We start from the raw sequence: 17,364 nt of genomic DNA, 5'->3' as shown, positions 1-17,364 counted from the left end.
GGTTAGAATCCTCTTGCCATTGGGCTAACCATGGGAAGCTTTTCATAGAATTCCTCTCCATGCAATTAATATGTGGGTTAGTTCCATCAAAAACTCTTCAATGAGGGTTAGTTTGCTACAGAGTTGAACATTAATAGTCGTAAACTCAGAATTGGCTTGGCTGATTAACGTTGATTATAAAATAAAATGCTTGCAAAAGTTTCCAATTCCACCTACTTTGGTTCAATTATCGATGGTACTACAATATTCCAGAAGAATATAACTCCAAGATACAAAAAAGAAATAAATGTTTTTACTTTAAAAGTAAATAGATATTTGTTACCAATACTTATTCAAGAGCAAACTTCTTACGAAGGAAATCAAGTTGAAGATCTATAAAACAGTTATCAGACCCACAGTTACGTGTCACAGTGAAACTTTAAAAATAAAGACAAATCCAACTTACAAATCTTCAAAAGGAAAATTTTGAGATAAATTTTCAAACCAAAGAAAAAAATGTCAAAATTTATTATAAATTTAAAAAAAAGTTTCAAATTTGAATTTTGAAAAGGAAATTAAAAAAAAAGTCATTGAACATGTTAACTTTTCTGTGTAGAACAGTAAGCAAAGTCTTCACCTAATTGGTTAGTAATTGTTTTTTCAATAAATTGCCACATTAATAATCGCTTATAACATATAATGCATGCAGAGTTAAATCGATATTAATTTTTCAATACAAACAAAAATAAATGAATAAATAACAAATAATAATTTTTATGTGCACCCTATTGAAAATATTTTTTTCTGTAAGTTTTACGAATTTTCCAGAAAGCTTTAACACCTACGTTAGAATCCTTAGTTTTAAAGCAATTTCGCCATTTTTTCAGGGAAGAATTTCAGCCTAAAATGATTTATGGCACGTAAGAAATTCGATAAATTGACACAGCTTGCCTAAAACTACATAAAAAATATTAAGTAACAAAACCAAATAAAACAGTTAATTCATTTTAAAAGTTAATTAGTAAAAGATTATTTTTTTAAAATAAGCTGAACAACCAAATACAAATTTCCCTTAAATATTAATATCATTTAAACTAATAAAACTATAAAATAAACAGCCCTATAAGAAATTTACAGAATTAAAAGCAAATATACAAATAATTTTAGCTATTAACATATAAGAAACAATTGTCGTGCACTTACACTAATTTTTATTTACTTTTTATAAATAACATATACAAACATGAGTATAAAAAAAAGATATATTTATACAAAATATACATTTAACTGATAAAGTGGTTAATTTCACAAGAAAGATTGGACGATAGGCTGTGAAGATTTAAAGGTAAGGGGTTGCAAATGTCCACAAGAAGGGGTAACATTGCAATACATAGTGCATTGTGGACCACGAATTTCCATGCGGTGAAGATTTTTAGACTTTGCCCTCAAAGCTTCCAAACCATTTTCAAATTCAATTGGTTTTCTTATGCCTTCAAAATCTGGGTCAGTTGGATATAAATCATCTCCTAAAAAAATTTTGATACATTAAGTTGATGCTGAATTTTAAGAAAACAGACAATAACAATTGCAGTAAAAAAAGAAGAAAAAATACCATGGCGATACTGAAAATCACAAAAATGCTTAAGTAATGAAATAACATGAAAAAAATAAGTACAGTAGAGATTTGCATCATAATTAGGACCCTATAAATTGCGCAAAGATGTGCAAGATTCGGAAATGTATGCATATTCGCTGAATACGAGCAGATTTTCAATTTTTCAGCAAAATGTCTTCTTTTACTTAGCCTATTTGTGATAAAAGTTTAGTCAACCAGCATTAAACTTTATGAAAGCTGCTCAGGTTTATGATTCAGATGAAATAAACAAAAGTTATCTAAACCAATGAAATATTGCACTTTCTTTTAGAAATTACTTCTAAACAATCCACTTTTAAAGTGAGCACTGTTATTCGCTGCAAACTTAAACTAGACCAGATCTGTTCATTATACTTTCAGTTTGCTTTACAGACAGAGAAATGTCTGTTGTGGTGCTTTTGCACTCGATTATGCAATCGGATTTGGTATATTTATAAAGCTTAATATTGATGACAACTGTCTGTCTTTTCAAGAATATTCCAGGAATAAGTTATCGATCCATAAAACCTGAGTATACTTTGTAAAAAGAATTTGTGAAATAAAATTCTAATTTGAACTGAATACTGGAATTCAGACATAATATCAGAGAGATTTTCAGAACTTAACAAAAAAAATAAGGCAAGTGCTCTTTGCGCTGCATCATTAAGCGGGCGATACGAAAACACAGACAATTTTGATGGAATGTGAAGCTTCTAGACTAATTTCATTTCACTTTGGTAATCATTATGATGTTGAATATGGATATAAGGAAACTTAATTCAGGGTGCGTAGCCAGATTTTTCAACAAAAAATAAGCACCTTTTAAGCTCTCAAAAAATATTTTTAATTACTTTCCAAAAAAAAATTATAATTAGGATCTGTGCAGCAATAAAAAATAAAAAAATTTCTATCGTTAAGTTCTTAATTTTTTAAACATAAAATCAAGAAAATTCAAAAACATTTTCAAAAACTTTACATAATCATGATAAAATAACTAGTTTTTGATAAATATTGCAGTGAAAATTGTGAAAATCATGCATTTTTTGTAATTTAAAATGACAATCAACATGGCAAAGAAAAAGTCTCTTTTTAAATAAGCACTTTTTACAAACTCTGAATAAAAAAAGCACCTTTAAGGGCTTTTAAAAACGTAAATTAAAAATAAGCACTTTTTGTAAAGTGCTTATTTTTGTAACCTGTAATAAGCACCCTGTAATTAAAATCTTTCGTACAAACTGAAAAATTGTAGTTTAAACAAAGGAGAAAGTGAAAAGTTGATTTTTTTTTTGGGGGGGGGGATAGAACACCCTTTATTTTAACTTTCTAGTCAACTTGCTTGCACATTTTTAAAAAACTTTTCTGCGTAATAAATAAGTATAAAAATGGCAAGAGAGAGAATGTAAAAAAAAAAAAAAAAAAAAAAAAAAAAACGAAGAGTAGCATAAGAATAAGACATCTAAAACTAAATTATGAAATAATAGGAAAAAAAAAATTTTCCTTCCATTAAACTCTTTTTCCTACCTATTTTCAACTTCAAAATAGCAAGATGTTCATCAACAATCTGCAAAATTAGTGAGTATACTGAAAATGTTGGGTATTAAATCTAAAATATCAAGCTATCTTACATATATTGATACTGAAATCATAAAAATAAAAAAATTAAACTAATGGCAGTGTTTTAAAAAAATCAAAACTAAAGAGAGTGTTCTTTTGAATGGATGCTACCAAATCCAGATGCCATGGCTGAACTTTATACCTCCCTTTGCCACTAGAAATCACAGTACTCATGCAAAATACATATACTAGCAGAGAGAAATCATTCTACTGCCATTTGGGCTAACCATGAGAGACTTTAATGGTTTTCACTTTCCTTTTACTCTAACGCTAGCTAGTTTTACTTAAAACACTTTTCACAAACATGAATTTGTCCCCATTATATTTCATGACTTTGTTTCCTTTTCATTACTTATCAAACGCCAAAATTACTAAATTTGATTTGTCACTACTCTATTTCTATTGATTAAAGCCACAATTTTAAAAAATTAAGAAGTATTAAGTCACAAGTACTCAAATTCTAATATAATACAGAATGTTAAGAACAAGGAACATGGATGTAAGGGTTTTTCTAGAAAAAAATCATTTATAAAAAATGTAGCACAATTATGACTTTTCAGGTATTATATATTATATATAACTAAACAGTGAATATTTTGATTAAAACTGACAGTTTCTTGGTCAAACAGTTTAGCTCCAACAAGTCTTCGAATCTTATCTATCTGGTCTTACCTTGCTTCCCCTATAAGTTTGTTATAATTTTGATTATAGTTTTCATTGATTGAGATTCGTTTTCAGGGATTTTCCATGAAAAACTACATCACAATTTATCATGAAGATTGAAGATCTTAATTAAAACTTAGAGTTCAAAATGGTTTATTTTAACGATTTCAATAAACATATTTTTGAAGAAAATTGTCTCAAAATTAATAAATACATGCTTGAAAATGACTTTATTGATGCATTCCTTAATGCATAGACCAATATGAAGATACATTTTGTGATGTCTGTAATAAAATGTGAATTGGAAAAATTTTTTTCAAAACTAAAATTTGTCTAAAAAGATTTACAATCAAATATGTTAAAGGAGAGGCATTTTTATCTATAGAGCTAGGAGTAATAAAATCTACTTCTTTTGATGCTAATATTAAGGCACAATTTTTTTATGAATTACAAAATGATTACATTGCATTGTACTATTGCATTTATTTCAAACTTCAGCTCTATTCATTTAAAAAACTATTTTTATACTTATTTGCTTTATCTTTAGTGTGCACATATGAATAGTCTAGTCTTAAATTTATTTTATTAATAAAATATTGCCCAAATTAACTAATGTTTTGTTACTAGCTTAACATTAGTTATTTATTAACAATAATAACTAAATATTTCTTTGATTGTGAAAGGATATTAAATTTTTACAATAAATTGGGCTTCAATTTACCCATCAGCCCCAAGCCAGGTTACACCTTCAGGGGTGAATCCGAAAAATTTCTTGAGTAAAATCATTAAAGACGAATAATGTCTTTATAAATTTAAATCATTGATATTTTCAAAACATTGAATTCTAAATAAATTATATACAGCACAATTTAAATGAATAATTATGTATAAGTTTATTTTTATCTCTCATCACATTTATTATTCCACCAGAAAGAATATTTACAAATGAAAGATGCCAAGTATAAATTCTAGTTCCTCTTGGGCACTACAGCCTATGACAGGCCAAGGTCATCCCAATAAGTTTTTGCCATCTTGATCTATACTGTGCCATGGCCCAGTTCGAATATTTTTAAATAAAATATTCAAGAATTTTTATACATATGTGAGATCGATGATTTCTTAAAACTTCTGCACCTAAGATTTCCGGAAACTTCCGGAGCGCAGTTAGGGAAAAATCCGGATTTTTCAGGAGCACAATCACCTCTGCACCTTATACTAGCCGAGGGAAGACTAAAATATCATCTATGGAGATAAAACTCAGTCAACAGCAGTGATCTATCCCCTGACCATGCCTAGCCACAAACGCTATTATTGCAGCATTGCCTAGCATGTAAAGTAAAGGTTTGCGAGTATATGACAATGATATCAGAGCAGAGTTCTTAATGAGAAACAATAATAAAATGAGTCCCTTAAGGAAATTGATATGAGTAGTTATTATTTATGAGAACACCTCCCTTAAATTCTGGCATTGATATAAAATGCTTAAAAGCATAATTAACATTTTTATAATAAAACATAATTCACCTTTAACCAATTATAACAGATAGTTCTGAATAATTACTAAATAGGTTCTAACACTTTACAAGACAATGTTATAAAAAATTTAACTGAATTACAATTTTCACCAGAGATATAAAAAAAGCTAACTACTAAAAAATATGCATTTTAACATAAAAAATAGATTTCTGTGATTAAATTCTGATTTTTTAACTTTAAATTGAAAGTGTTTAATTTTTTTTATAACAAATAATTTTTGTTACAAAGCGTTTAAAATATTTAAAGTAAATGAAGCAAAGTGAACAATGGTTAATTTCACTAATAGTTAAAAGTGAAATAAAATTTTATCGAAATATTAATTTTGTTTTACTAGAATACAAAAGTTGTTCGGAACATAAACAAATAATGCATATTATGACAACTTTATTATTTTTCTTTTGGACTTTTTAAACAAAGATGAATACCTTTGTTTAAAAAGTCACCATTAAATTAACAACACTTGTAACTTAATAAATCTCAAATTAGACAATACTAATAATGAAAATCAAGAATTTGGCACTTTTTTTGTCTTCAAATTGTTTTTCCTCAGTCAATAAATGAACCAGTGGCAGTTTTTAAATTAAAGCCACTTTCATGAGATTCTAATGTTTAAGCCGATTGTTACACATTAATTTTTCTTTAATAGCTTTTGAATGGCTTCAGAGATTGATGTGACATTTTTATCTATAAATTGCTAAAATTGTTTGAGTATGACGGGATTTTGTGATAAATGATGTGATTGAGAAAAAACGTTTTACTAATTGTTGCAGAATACACTGTTATAAAAAAAAAGCATAGTTACAAAACGTTTACATTTCAATTTCAAACTATATAAAAGTCGGAAAAGACTGAAGCATAGGCTTAGAACTTACTAAATCAAATATATATTCACAAATATTACCTAAGAGAAAAGTTGAAATTGTAATTTTTTTTTTCAGTTTATTTTTTAGGTTTGCATAAACAGATCAAAATTCACTTTTAGAATATAGAGGTAAGAAATTCAAAGTAAATCTAAATTTATTTCCTTATTCCATGGTTTTGCGCAAGTTGATTTTAAAATAGACACTAATTTAATAAAAAATGCACTAAACATTCATGAATTACATCTTTTGTTTTTTACTGTACACACTATATTGGTTATCTCTGACCAGCTATTTCTCAATACTTAGACTTGACTTAGTTACTTTTGTCTTAACTTCAAAAATGTTTTTAAAAGTAGCAGGCAAGCATTAGTCCCAAATGACCAAATAAAAATTACAACTAAACATGTATGCTGAATTAAACTCTTTTAATGTTAATGCTAGTTTGTTTCAGTATCTTGTTCTATTATTCTACCAAAACAGAATTGACTTTGCAAATTTTTGTTCTGTCAAAACTTTATTACATTCTCTACAAGAAACTGAGATTTCAATTGCTTCTTTTTTTCAAGATGAAGTTGTAGATCATCTCTAAACTGGATGACACCATTTAGAAAATTTGTCTCATGTAGAAAATACTGACATTAAAGAAACTAAATAAATTTCGCACAGCAGATGTGAAACTTGTTTCTAAAGTGTCCTTTTTTATATTAAAATTCGGTCACATTTACCCTAATAATTGAGTTTTCAACAAATTTAAGAGGAATTTGCAACTCAACTTCTAAGTATATGACACCATTTTAAAAAATGAATGTAGTAGTAATAAAAAAAAACTTAAAAAATTTAATTTTGGGCATTGTTTTTAATTTTTATTTTATAACGCACAGCTTATATATTTATTTTATATTTTTATTTTATTAAAGAAACTAAATAAATTTCGCACAGCAGATGTGAAACTTGTTTCTAAAGTGTCCTTTTTTATATTAAAATTCGGTCACATTTACCCTAATAATTGAGTTTTCAACAAATTTAAGAGGAATTTGCAACTCAACTTCTAAGTATATGACACCTTTTAAAAAAATGAATGTAGTAGTAATAAAAAAAAACTTAAAAAATTTAATTTTGGGCATTGTTTTTAATTTTTATTTTATAACGCACAGCTTATATATTTATTTTATATTTTTATTTTATTAAAGAAACTAAATAAATTTCGCACAGCAGATGTGAAACTTGTTTCTAAAGTGTCCTTTTTTATATTAAAATTCGGTCACATTTACCCTAATAATTGAGTTTTCAACAAATTTAAGAGGAATTTGCAACTCAACTTCTAAGTATATGACACCATTTTAAAAAATGAATGTAGTAGTAATAAAAAAAAACTTAAAAAATTTAATTTTGGGCATTGTTTTTAATTTTTATTTTATAACCGTCATTGAACAGCCGACCCATTTCTGGGTTTACGAATACCAATGTTCAACTCCATATCCTTGTAATTTTGATACCAATCCAGAAGACAAGCGAGCTCCTGGATCAGTACTCCGGGAGGTATTGATTTGTTATAGGAATATGGAGGACTTTGTGACCAGACATATTTAACGTGCACCAGTCACCATTTACTGCATGGGGAGTCTCCAGCCGGCGGGGATAAGTGGGAAAATAACTTCTAAAGTGGAATTTGTAACAATAAAAATTATTCTTATCTTGACATAAATATAAGACTTTGATAGCCATTTTCAGACAAAATTATAACTAATCTTCAAATTGCATGGCGGCATTAACAAAAAATGACTCATTATAAGTATAATATTGATGCCCAAAATAATATTTTTGCAAATTATTGTTTTGGGGGCAAATGCGTAAAATGAATTCAAAACTTTGACGCAAATAATATTACCTGGCAAGAGTGATATAGCACCATCTTCAGCAGTGGTTATTATAGGCATCCATCTTTCACAGCCTTGAGTCTCTCTCTTTTTGGCAAACTGTTTTAAATCATGATATGACTGAAGGGGTAGGAGACGAGACAACTCGTATACTTGAGGAGGAGCAAGGAATACTGTGCCAGTTAAATTATCCTCCAACATCTCATCTGGAGTGGCCCACTACAAAAAAATAAATATATAAATAAATAAAACCATATTTATAAAGTCATTATCAACTCCGATACAATTGTTGCAGTTATGATTTAGATCAAGAAAATCTAAGTTTTTATTCAGAACAGTATAATTGTTTAATTAGACTTAATAACGAAACTGGTCCAGAATATCTACAAACAACTCTTAATTGGTAAATAAATAATTTCAAGAAACTGAAACGGAGTAAATATACTTGATTAAAAACATCATTGGCTACAAAAATATGAAGATAGTAATAAAACTGAGCCTGTTTTCAAGTGCTCAAAAACGAAATACTTGTTTAAAAATTTCATTGGTTACAAAAATATGAGGAGGGTAACAAATCTGGACATATTTCAAGTGCTAAAAAATAGGAGCCTTTTAAGATTTGCCAGATGTGCTTGCAGAAAACAAAGGGATTTGAAACATAAAAACGAAAAAAGGGATTTGCAAACAAAAAATTAAGAATAAAGGTGACAAATAAAGCTAGAAAAACCAAAGTAGCCAAGAGTGAAAAAGAAAATTGAATAAAGATGAAAAACCAAATATAGAAAAACTGCTGTGGCTGAGAGAGGCAAATTAGGGCAAAATGCATTTCCATGTGCTATGAAGAGGTAGTGAGGAACCAGTCATTAAAAAGGGAATTGGCATATTATTGACTCTCTTATTAAAAACACAAATTAATTGATTTTATTATTTTTTTAGCTATTTTATATTTCAAATTACTTTTTTCCCCTTTCCTTTCTGGCAAATTTTGATAATCGACACCTATTTTTCAGTGCTTGAAACATGCTGACTTTAATTATTAAATTCATATTTTTATAAGTCAGTGAAGTTTTTTTTTTAATCAAGGAATTCTCAAATATGATAAATATAATAGTTAGAGCCGATATGGCTCAGAGGATAGAGCTTTTGCCTTCCAATGCAGCGAACCGGGTTCGAATCCCACTCGATACGAATTCCGGATTCGGCTTTCAATGACCACAGTGCTGACGTGAAATATCCTCAGTGGTAGACAGGTCATGGGTTAGAGTCCCCTTGCCGTTAGGCTAACCGTGGGAGGCTCTCGTGGTCTTCCTCTCCATGTAATACAAATGTGGGTTATCTCCATCAAAAAATCCTCCACGAAGGCAAATTTCTCCCAACACTTGATCCAGGAGTTCCCTTGTTTCTGGATTGGGTTCAAAATGACAAGGTTGCGGAGTTGAACATAAGTAGTCATAAACTCATAAAATTGGGTCGGCTGTTCAACGATGGTTATATACAAATATATATAATAGTTATAAGACATGAAAAAGTAATTTTCAAAATAAACAAAACTTTAACATATTCCAGGGTTGGTTCATAGCCAAATAGAATATAGCCAAAATTAAAAAAAAAGTATCAAAAAATTACTAAAATAATAAGTTAGCAAATGCTTTTAACAGAAACGTAATTGAGAGAAGGTAAATTATTAGTCTTTTCAATCTCCAGCCATTTGTATAAAGAGCAACATTTAACAAGCTTTCATGAAGGAATCAAAGTTTTATAATTTTTCCTTTTATTTTCAACATTCGTTTGTAGTGAATCATCATTTATTCCTTTTGTTTAATAAATATTGTTCCATGTGTGATTTTAGCAACAAAAAAAAGGGATGTGTTGTTTTATTTAGCATTTTTTATGAGTCTTTTGAAAAAATACTACTGTAGCAGAAACCCCTAACATTATCTAAAAATATAAGGTTATTTCATTTCATTAATGTTCAGAAAATGCACGCTACCAGAAAGTGAATCTGATCATTAAATACACGGTTGTTCGAGATGTTTTCTTTATTTTTTTATTTGCTTATTGCAGATAAAACAATAAATCTTATTTAAAAGAAAATTATCATTAGGATCAGTTATAGAAAATTAATTGCATAAAACTTAATAAATAAAAAAATAATAATTAATTGTAGTAACATACTCTCATCACAGTAACTTCACCCTGATCAAGCAATACATCTGGTTGGCGAGGCAAACAACACAAATAAAACATAGTATCATAACGACGGTGACCTACAGAAGTAGGAGTCAGCCAATCAGACCATTCATACAATGACCAGATATCTGGACACATATGAGTTTCTAAACATAAATCTAAAAATGCATATGCATCATTGTGAACTCTTTCTTGCCATTCCCGGATGTCGATGTTCTTCGATAAGAGGGTGTGCGTTGTTGCTTCTTGGGAAGTTTCCAGGGATGGATTTGTTAACAGAACTATTCCAGATTCTTCAAATGTCTCTCTTAAAGCAGCAATTCGGAAGCCAATATCTGCCGGCAGGTAATCTTCATTTGGTTCAGCTTGTTTAGATTTCAAAGTTACTGGGTCTGTAACCATTGGTGGTCTTTGACTACCAAAATTTGAGCAAAATTTCATCAATTCGTTTCTACTAAAACCTAGTTTGTCGAACACAGACCACCATAAAGGTGAAAAGTCAGCTACTTCCACCAATCCGCCAGGAAAGACAAAAGCATTAGCCATGAATGAGCTTAAGCCACTTCTTTTCATCAGGAGTATTTTGTAATCAGGAGTGCTTTGCTTGTTGGTATAGTTCCATTTAGCTGAGCCCATGACTTCTGCAAGATTCTTCCCTTTAGCAACGACATCGTGGAGTGATAGACGAGATGCTATGATTAAGCTTGATGCTTCTCTCCATGGTTGACTTGCCATTATAGCTGCAAAACAAAAATTAAAAATAAAGAAAACTATTGAAAATAAATAATTTCACTACTCTAAAAACAATCAATAAGTCAAAATAAAAGTTAGTCACTGCAATAAAAAGTAAAATATTATAAATTATTATGTTTACACGTTAAATATTTTAAAAAATCCTATTATTAAATATTTTAAAACCGATTCCCTTTTATGGTGTTTTCTTTAGTTTCAAAAACAACGCCTAATTACCTTCGAAACATCAAAATATTAAAAATTGCATTGGTGTAAGGAATGGGTGATTTATGCAATAGTTTTTGTGATCCCTCTCCAAGTTTTATCAAAAATAAGCAATTGTTTTTGTCAGTTGACTTTTCAAATGATCCAGATCATAGTTTTCATATGACATTATTATTCTTTATTTAATAATAAATTCGCATCAATAATGTAAATGATTCTATCAGAAATACAAAACTATAATAAAATAATTTATAATTTTAGAGAATAATAAAATACAATTAAAAATTTTTAGAAAATTATAGAACATTCTTATAGTTTGATTGCTCTGCTTCAAATACACAAATCAGATTCTCAATTTCTAAGCATATATTTCAGACGAATATTTTATTTTAATGAAAAAAATACAAAAAATTATACAGTCAATGCAGCATTAGAAAATATTTTGCATAAAAAAGAATAAACATTTTTAATTCTGCACAAAATCTTTTGTTTGTAAGAAAAAGAGGTGGATGAAATATCTCAACTCTTTTTCTGACATTAAGACGAATTAAAAAATTTTTGTCTGTTTTCGAAGGGCAGTTTCAAAATTTCTTTGAGCTTGCTCCAAAAACTCTAAGTTAGGAAATTGACATAACAAAAATAGCTTAAATGTCTGTTAAAAGCCTTTTAAAAACTTACAATGTAGAGAAATCTGAATTATTTTGCCGCTGAGTGATTTAAATCATTTCAACCCTAATAAAAAGACAAAAAGAAATTTTTTCTAAGGTCTTGAAGCTAGGCAAAAGTTCTCGTTAATTTTTAAATAAAGTATAGACATATTTCAATATTTAAAAAAAATTGATTCAAATTAAAAATATTTGACTCAATAGTTAAGGCACTGAATTGTCATTGTGCAGAACTGGGGATCGATCCACAGTGGACACTTGAAGCTCACCCAGTTTCAGATCAATGGGTACTAGCTTCGCTGGGAAGTAAAAGCGGCCTGTGCACAATTGCAGACCACATCACTACAACCATGCCATTGGTCACAAAATTGTGGAGCCTTAAGCTCCATCACTCCCCTGGAATCCAGTTGGGGGAATGCTTTACTTTTTTTCTTAATTCAAAAAGAAAATCTCTAATATTCTACAAGACTAATGTTAAAATGAGAACACATTTTCCACAGAACAGTTACTCTTACGGTTAACGTTAATATTTCATAAAACAGCAAAATATGTTTATTGATGATCTTTTAATAATTTTTGAAACACATTAAAATCTTAAATTTTAGTGAGGTATTTTTCACAGCTATTTATCATTTTTAAACTTTTACCTCATCTTGTACATACCTTTATAAATAGCCAAGTGATATTGCCCGATTCTTGTACTTAACAATAATTTAAAAAAGATTCAGCGACTAACTAGCCCAGAATTGACTATGAGTTTTACCCGTCAAGTTTGAGCTTTAATCTCTTATGTTATTCTTAGTTCTTCACGGACTACTACTCGGTTGTCTCTAAGACTTTCCAATCACTTTGGGTGTCAACCGCTTCGTCCCACATCGTTACAGAAATTTTTCTATTTAGGGCATGGAGCAAAGAAATAATAAGCCACATTTCTAAGTTGTTATGGAAAACCTTTTTTATGCAAAATACCACAACTCCCATGTAGGCAATACGAAGTTTTTATGTATTGTTCTGTCCTCTAAGCAGTGTTTCCCAAACTTATGACTTTTGTGTACCCTTTCTAAATTTTACGTAACCCTGTGTACCACTAATACAAAAATGAATGTTTTTTTACTATAAAAATTGCACAAAAGTTAAAAATCACAACTGGCTATTGACGCCGCTAATTATTAACTGTTAACTCGGCAAAAAATAGGCCATAGAAAAATACGTAATCGTAAATTTTCATGGCTAGCTTTGTTTTTAAATAAAAATTTTTGTTTGTTGCAAGATATTTCGCATAAGAACGCGTCCCCCCACTAAACTGTTCCCGTATCCCTGGGGGTACGCGTACCACACTTTGGAAAACACTGCTCTAATGGAAAGTTTAGAAACTTATCAAATATTTATCAGAAAATCATATTAAACAGTAAAAAAGTCACTTTTGAAAAAAAAAATTTTTTGCTTATCACAATGGTAGGAAGTAGTGAGCTACAAGTATAAAAAAAAAACTAGAATCATTTCTTTTCTGTAATTTATAGTGCAGTGTGCTACTTTTTAAAAGAAGTAGTGAAGTCAGCAGTGATAAAAAAAAATAGCAGCTTATACTGATTTCTGGCAAATACTTTTAACGTCAGTTAAGTAAAAAAATTAGGTTCAAGAATTTTTATCAAATCTGAAAGAATTACAAAGCTGCGAGTTATTTCACTTAATATATCCTATATATATAATAACTATAATATTTAAACTAGCAATTACGAATAATATTTCATTTATTATTTTGGTCATACCTTGGAATGAACTCTGAAGAATACTTGATGCTTTTTCAAGGGAATCGAGCATATTTTCTCTGTAATTATTCGTGTACTTAATTGCTCAGAGAAAATAATAAAGTATAAACACTCGACAAAATTGCAAATATTTCATAGATCCTTAGCATTTCTTGAATTAATTTTTGAAGGCTAAGAGCACCAATTCATAAAAAAAAAGGTTTAGAATAACAAACTGACTCATATACACATGAATAAATATTTCTTAATAGTTTCTCATGTTTAACTAAGTCAAATTATTTTCAAAACCCTATTGAACATGGGTGTAAATCGAGATCCTTAACAATGTTTAAAAAAAAATAAAATACTGTAGTCTCTAGCGACTACATTTCAAAATAAGTGTAGCATCACCAGTAGCAGTAAACTACATTAGCAATAAAGTAGTAGTAGTAGCAGTCAACTACATCTGTAATAATGTAGTTGTAATTTCAGTTAACTACAAAAAAAAAAAATTTAAGCGAAAAATGCAGTATTCATAGATGTGATGGAAAAGCTGAATACAAATATTGATATACTAATTTATCAATATAACCTTAAGGCAAGAAAAATTTCGAAGAAAAAGGGTAGAAATAAAAATAGTGAAAATGATAAAATAAAGTTTCCTTTAAATTAATTAAGATTAATAAAAACTAGAGAATCAAAATTTTATTTAAAATAGCTAATCCATAATTAGCTATTTTAAATATAATTAACTCTAACTTATAGAGCTATATAAAGTAATTAACTATAAACTTGCAGACCTATATAAAAAGAAAATGGGTGTACTAACAGAGAATAAAAATAAATTATAAAATCATTAGACTATATTAATTCTTACTACAATATACTGGAATAAATATTTAGTACCATGATTACTAAACAGGAAAAATTTTTGTCATTTAACATTGTTAACTTTCAGTTTTATTTAATAGTTCAATAACTCTACACATATGACATATGTGCAAGATGGTACACTGATTTTAAAGGTCCTTTCTCTATCTTGTTAGTTATTCTAAAAGAGTTTAATTCTGCTGCAAATTATTTATTTATTAGTGTACATTATTTTGCATAAATAAAAGAATTCTCTGCAAATTTTTTTTGTAGGTAATTCTGCAATTTTTGGAATTTCTGCTATGATGCATACTGTTGCAATTATCACAGTCCTTCAACTTTAAAATATGCAGCTTTGCATATGTGTACAATTTAGCAATTTTACTTTTATAAAATATTTATTGATAACACAATTGTGTTATTTTTTTAAATTTTGTTTGGAGAAAAAAAAGATTTTTCATAACTCATTAAAATTAAATAAAATTTCCATCCTTTAATTGCAATATTTACTATAATGTAAAATGAATTAGGTAGTTAATGTTGTTTGTAACAACAGAAGAGACCATTAACACTTATCACTTTGAATAAAAATGCTTTAAAAGCAAAGCTGTAAATGACTTGATATTTCTTAAAAATTATAAGTTACATTTACAAAAAAAATTAACAATGCTAAAATAAATATTCTTTACTTCTTAATATATTTAATTATCTGAAATACAAATTTAAAGATAAACAAATATACCATGAGTTTTAAATTTCAACGATATAATATAATTCAATAATGATATAAATATGTTTTTATTCATAAAATTCATTTCATAATAGATAAGATTTGCATGAAGGATTAGTATCCACGAAATGTTATGAAATTTTATTAGGTATTTTTACTTTATCAACAAAAAAACTTAATATTATTTCTATGTCGTATCAATCTAATATTAAAAAAACTTTCCTTAACATTTACACTTACAATCTGTACTAAAACACTTAAATTGTCTAGTGTTTGCAACTGTAAGAATCAACGGAGTAACCTTAAAATCTTGTATGCAAAATTTACCAACATGACTTATAGATTTATATACATTTAAAACTTTAAAATTCTTCAACATGATTAGATTCCACTAAAATATAATCAAAGTAATTATATTGCACATAATGTAACCGACACTATTTACAACTACATCGCAAAATAACATACACAAAACATAATACACCTAAACATACGCAAAATAAACACATCATCACGTGTCAAACATAATCAACATCACGATATACTACTGCCATCTGTTGAGGAATAGAAGAACCAAGATGAAAGAATGCCAAGAATGTTACCTGTTTTTGAACGGAGATGCAGTGTTCCGCTCTTGAAGGAAGTTGGTTTGGAACTAAACAGAGAAAGGACTCAGGTGATGTGTATAAGCGGCTTTACCGCAAGGATGACGACGTTTTTTTGCTTTCACTTCGTCAAACTGAAGCGGACTTTTTGAAGGTGATCAAACATTAGTTTGGTCAAGGCCGATATCTGAAATAAAACGGCAGTGGGTCAATTTCATTGGTGTATTTAACCGAAGGGAAACTGGTTTTGTTTTTGGAAATATCAAAAGAAAATATTATTTTATTCCATAATAATTATTTAATAATTTGACTGAAAATAAAATAAAATAACACTTCTTGAAAACAGACTAATCGACACATCTCCTTTTTAGAGTCATTTTAATGATATACTTTAGTTTTCATTTATTTTTGGTTTAAATCCGGATCAGGGCAGTTCTATGCACGCTCAGAAATAAGTGTGAATAAATTGAAAAAATAAGCGTAATAAAATTAAAATAAAAGAAAGCATTTGCAGCAACACATTTTCCTCAAACAGAAATTTTTTAATACTTAAATTTGCATCTTATTTTGTGAAAATTGAACAGAGCATTGAAAATACACATTTTGTCGAATCGGAAAGTTTTCTAAACATTAAAAGAAATTTGTGAAGTTGCGAAGTTTTTGTCAGAACCTGCTTCTTGGAAGGACATATTTTAAGGTTTTAATAAACATTTATTATTAATTTTTTTACAGCAAAATATTCAGTTGGTTTATTAGATAATACGAATAAACATACACGTGTAAGACAATAAAACATAGTTTCAGTTGAATCATAAACTTTAAAAAAGGCGAATGTCTATTTTTTAAATTTTTCACTCACATAAAATTGTTTATATTGAATTAGAAAAAAAGAGATATTAATCTTTAATTTCGAGAAGCTTATTTTCCGGAAATTCTAGGTTTGTTCCATAAAAAATTTCAGTTTTACCGAAAAAAAGTTATGGTACATATTAAATCTTAATTTAGAAATCCTTAATTTCCAATGCACTTTTTCTGTAAATACTACTAAATTTATTCGATAAAAATTATTATAATAAAAAATATTATCGTAAATACTAATCCTTTCGTTTAGAGAAGTGCATTTTACGAGAATTATAGACATGTTCCATAAAATTTAAGTTAAGTTAAAATCTCTAATTTTTCAATGTCTTAATTTTCTTCATTATTCTACTCTACACCATAGGCATACGTGTACTTTATTTTTGAGTATTTAATGTTAAAATGCAACCGTCAAAAACCCCTCCTCTTTTCAAAATTGAAAACAATTTTCTAAACACAATTTAATTATTTTAAAGATGTTGTAATCTAATGTGTTCAGTATGGTAAAATTTTGCATTTATATATTTGAAGAGAGATACAGGATGATATATAATCCCCTCCCTTATTTGATATTTT

The 17,364-nt window shown here is 28.3% G+C and overlaps 1 protein-coding gene across 7 annotated transcripts in view; it reads right to left on the bottom strand.

Annotated features, from left to right (window-relative positions):
* Positions 1-1,173: 1,173 nt before the first annotated feature.
* Positions 1,174-17,364, bottom strand: part of LOC107442404 (acyl-coenzyme A diphosphatase NUDT19) — a 40,535-nt gene continuing 24,344 nt past the window's right edge. For 5 of the 7 annotated variants that reach the window (XM_071179559.2, XM_071179560.2, XM_087167523.1 and 2 more), the window contains exons 2-5: positions 15,928-16,117; positions 10,341-11,095; positions 8,177-8,384; positions 1,174-1,505 (exon numbers count right to left, since the gene is read on the bottom strand). In XM_071179559.2, the coding sequence (XP_071035660.1) occupies positions 1,285-1,505; positions 8,177-8,384; positions 10,341-11,090 (1,179 nt within the window). In that variant the 5' untranslated portion in view covers positions 11,091-11,095; positions 15,928-16,117 and the 3' untranslated portion in view covers positions 1,174-1,284. The other 2 variants (XM_071179563.2, XM_043050572.3) reach the window with 2 other exon arrangements.

Source organism: Parasteatoda tepidariorum, chromosome 1 (genome assembly GCF_982258835.1).
Source record: "Parasteatoda tepidariorum strain Cologne lab strain chromosome 1, Ptep-v5.0, whole genome shotgun sequence".
Lineage (NCBI taxonomy): Eukaryota > Metazoa > Arthropoda > Arachnida > Araneae > Theridiidae > Parasteatoda > Parasteatoda tepidariorum.
This window is presented reverse-complemented; position numbering and strand designations above follow the sequence as displayed.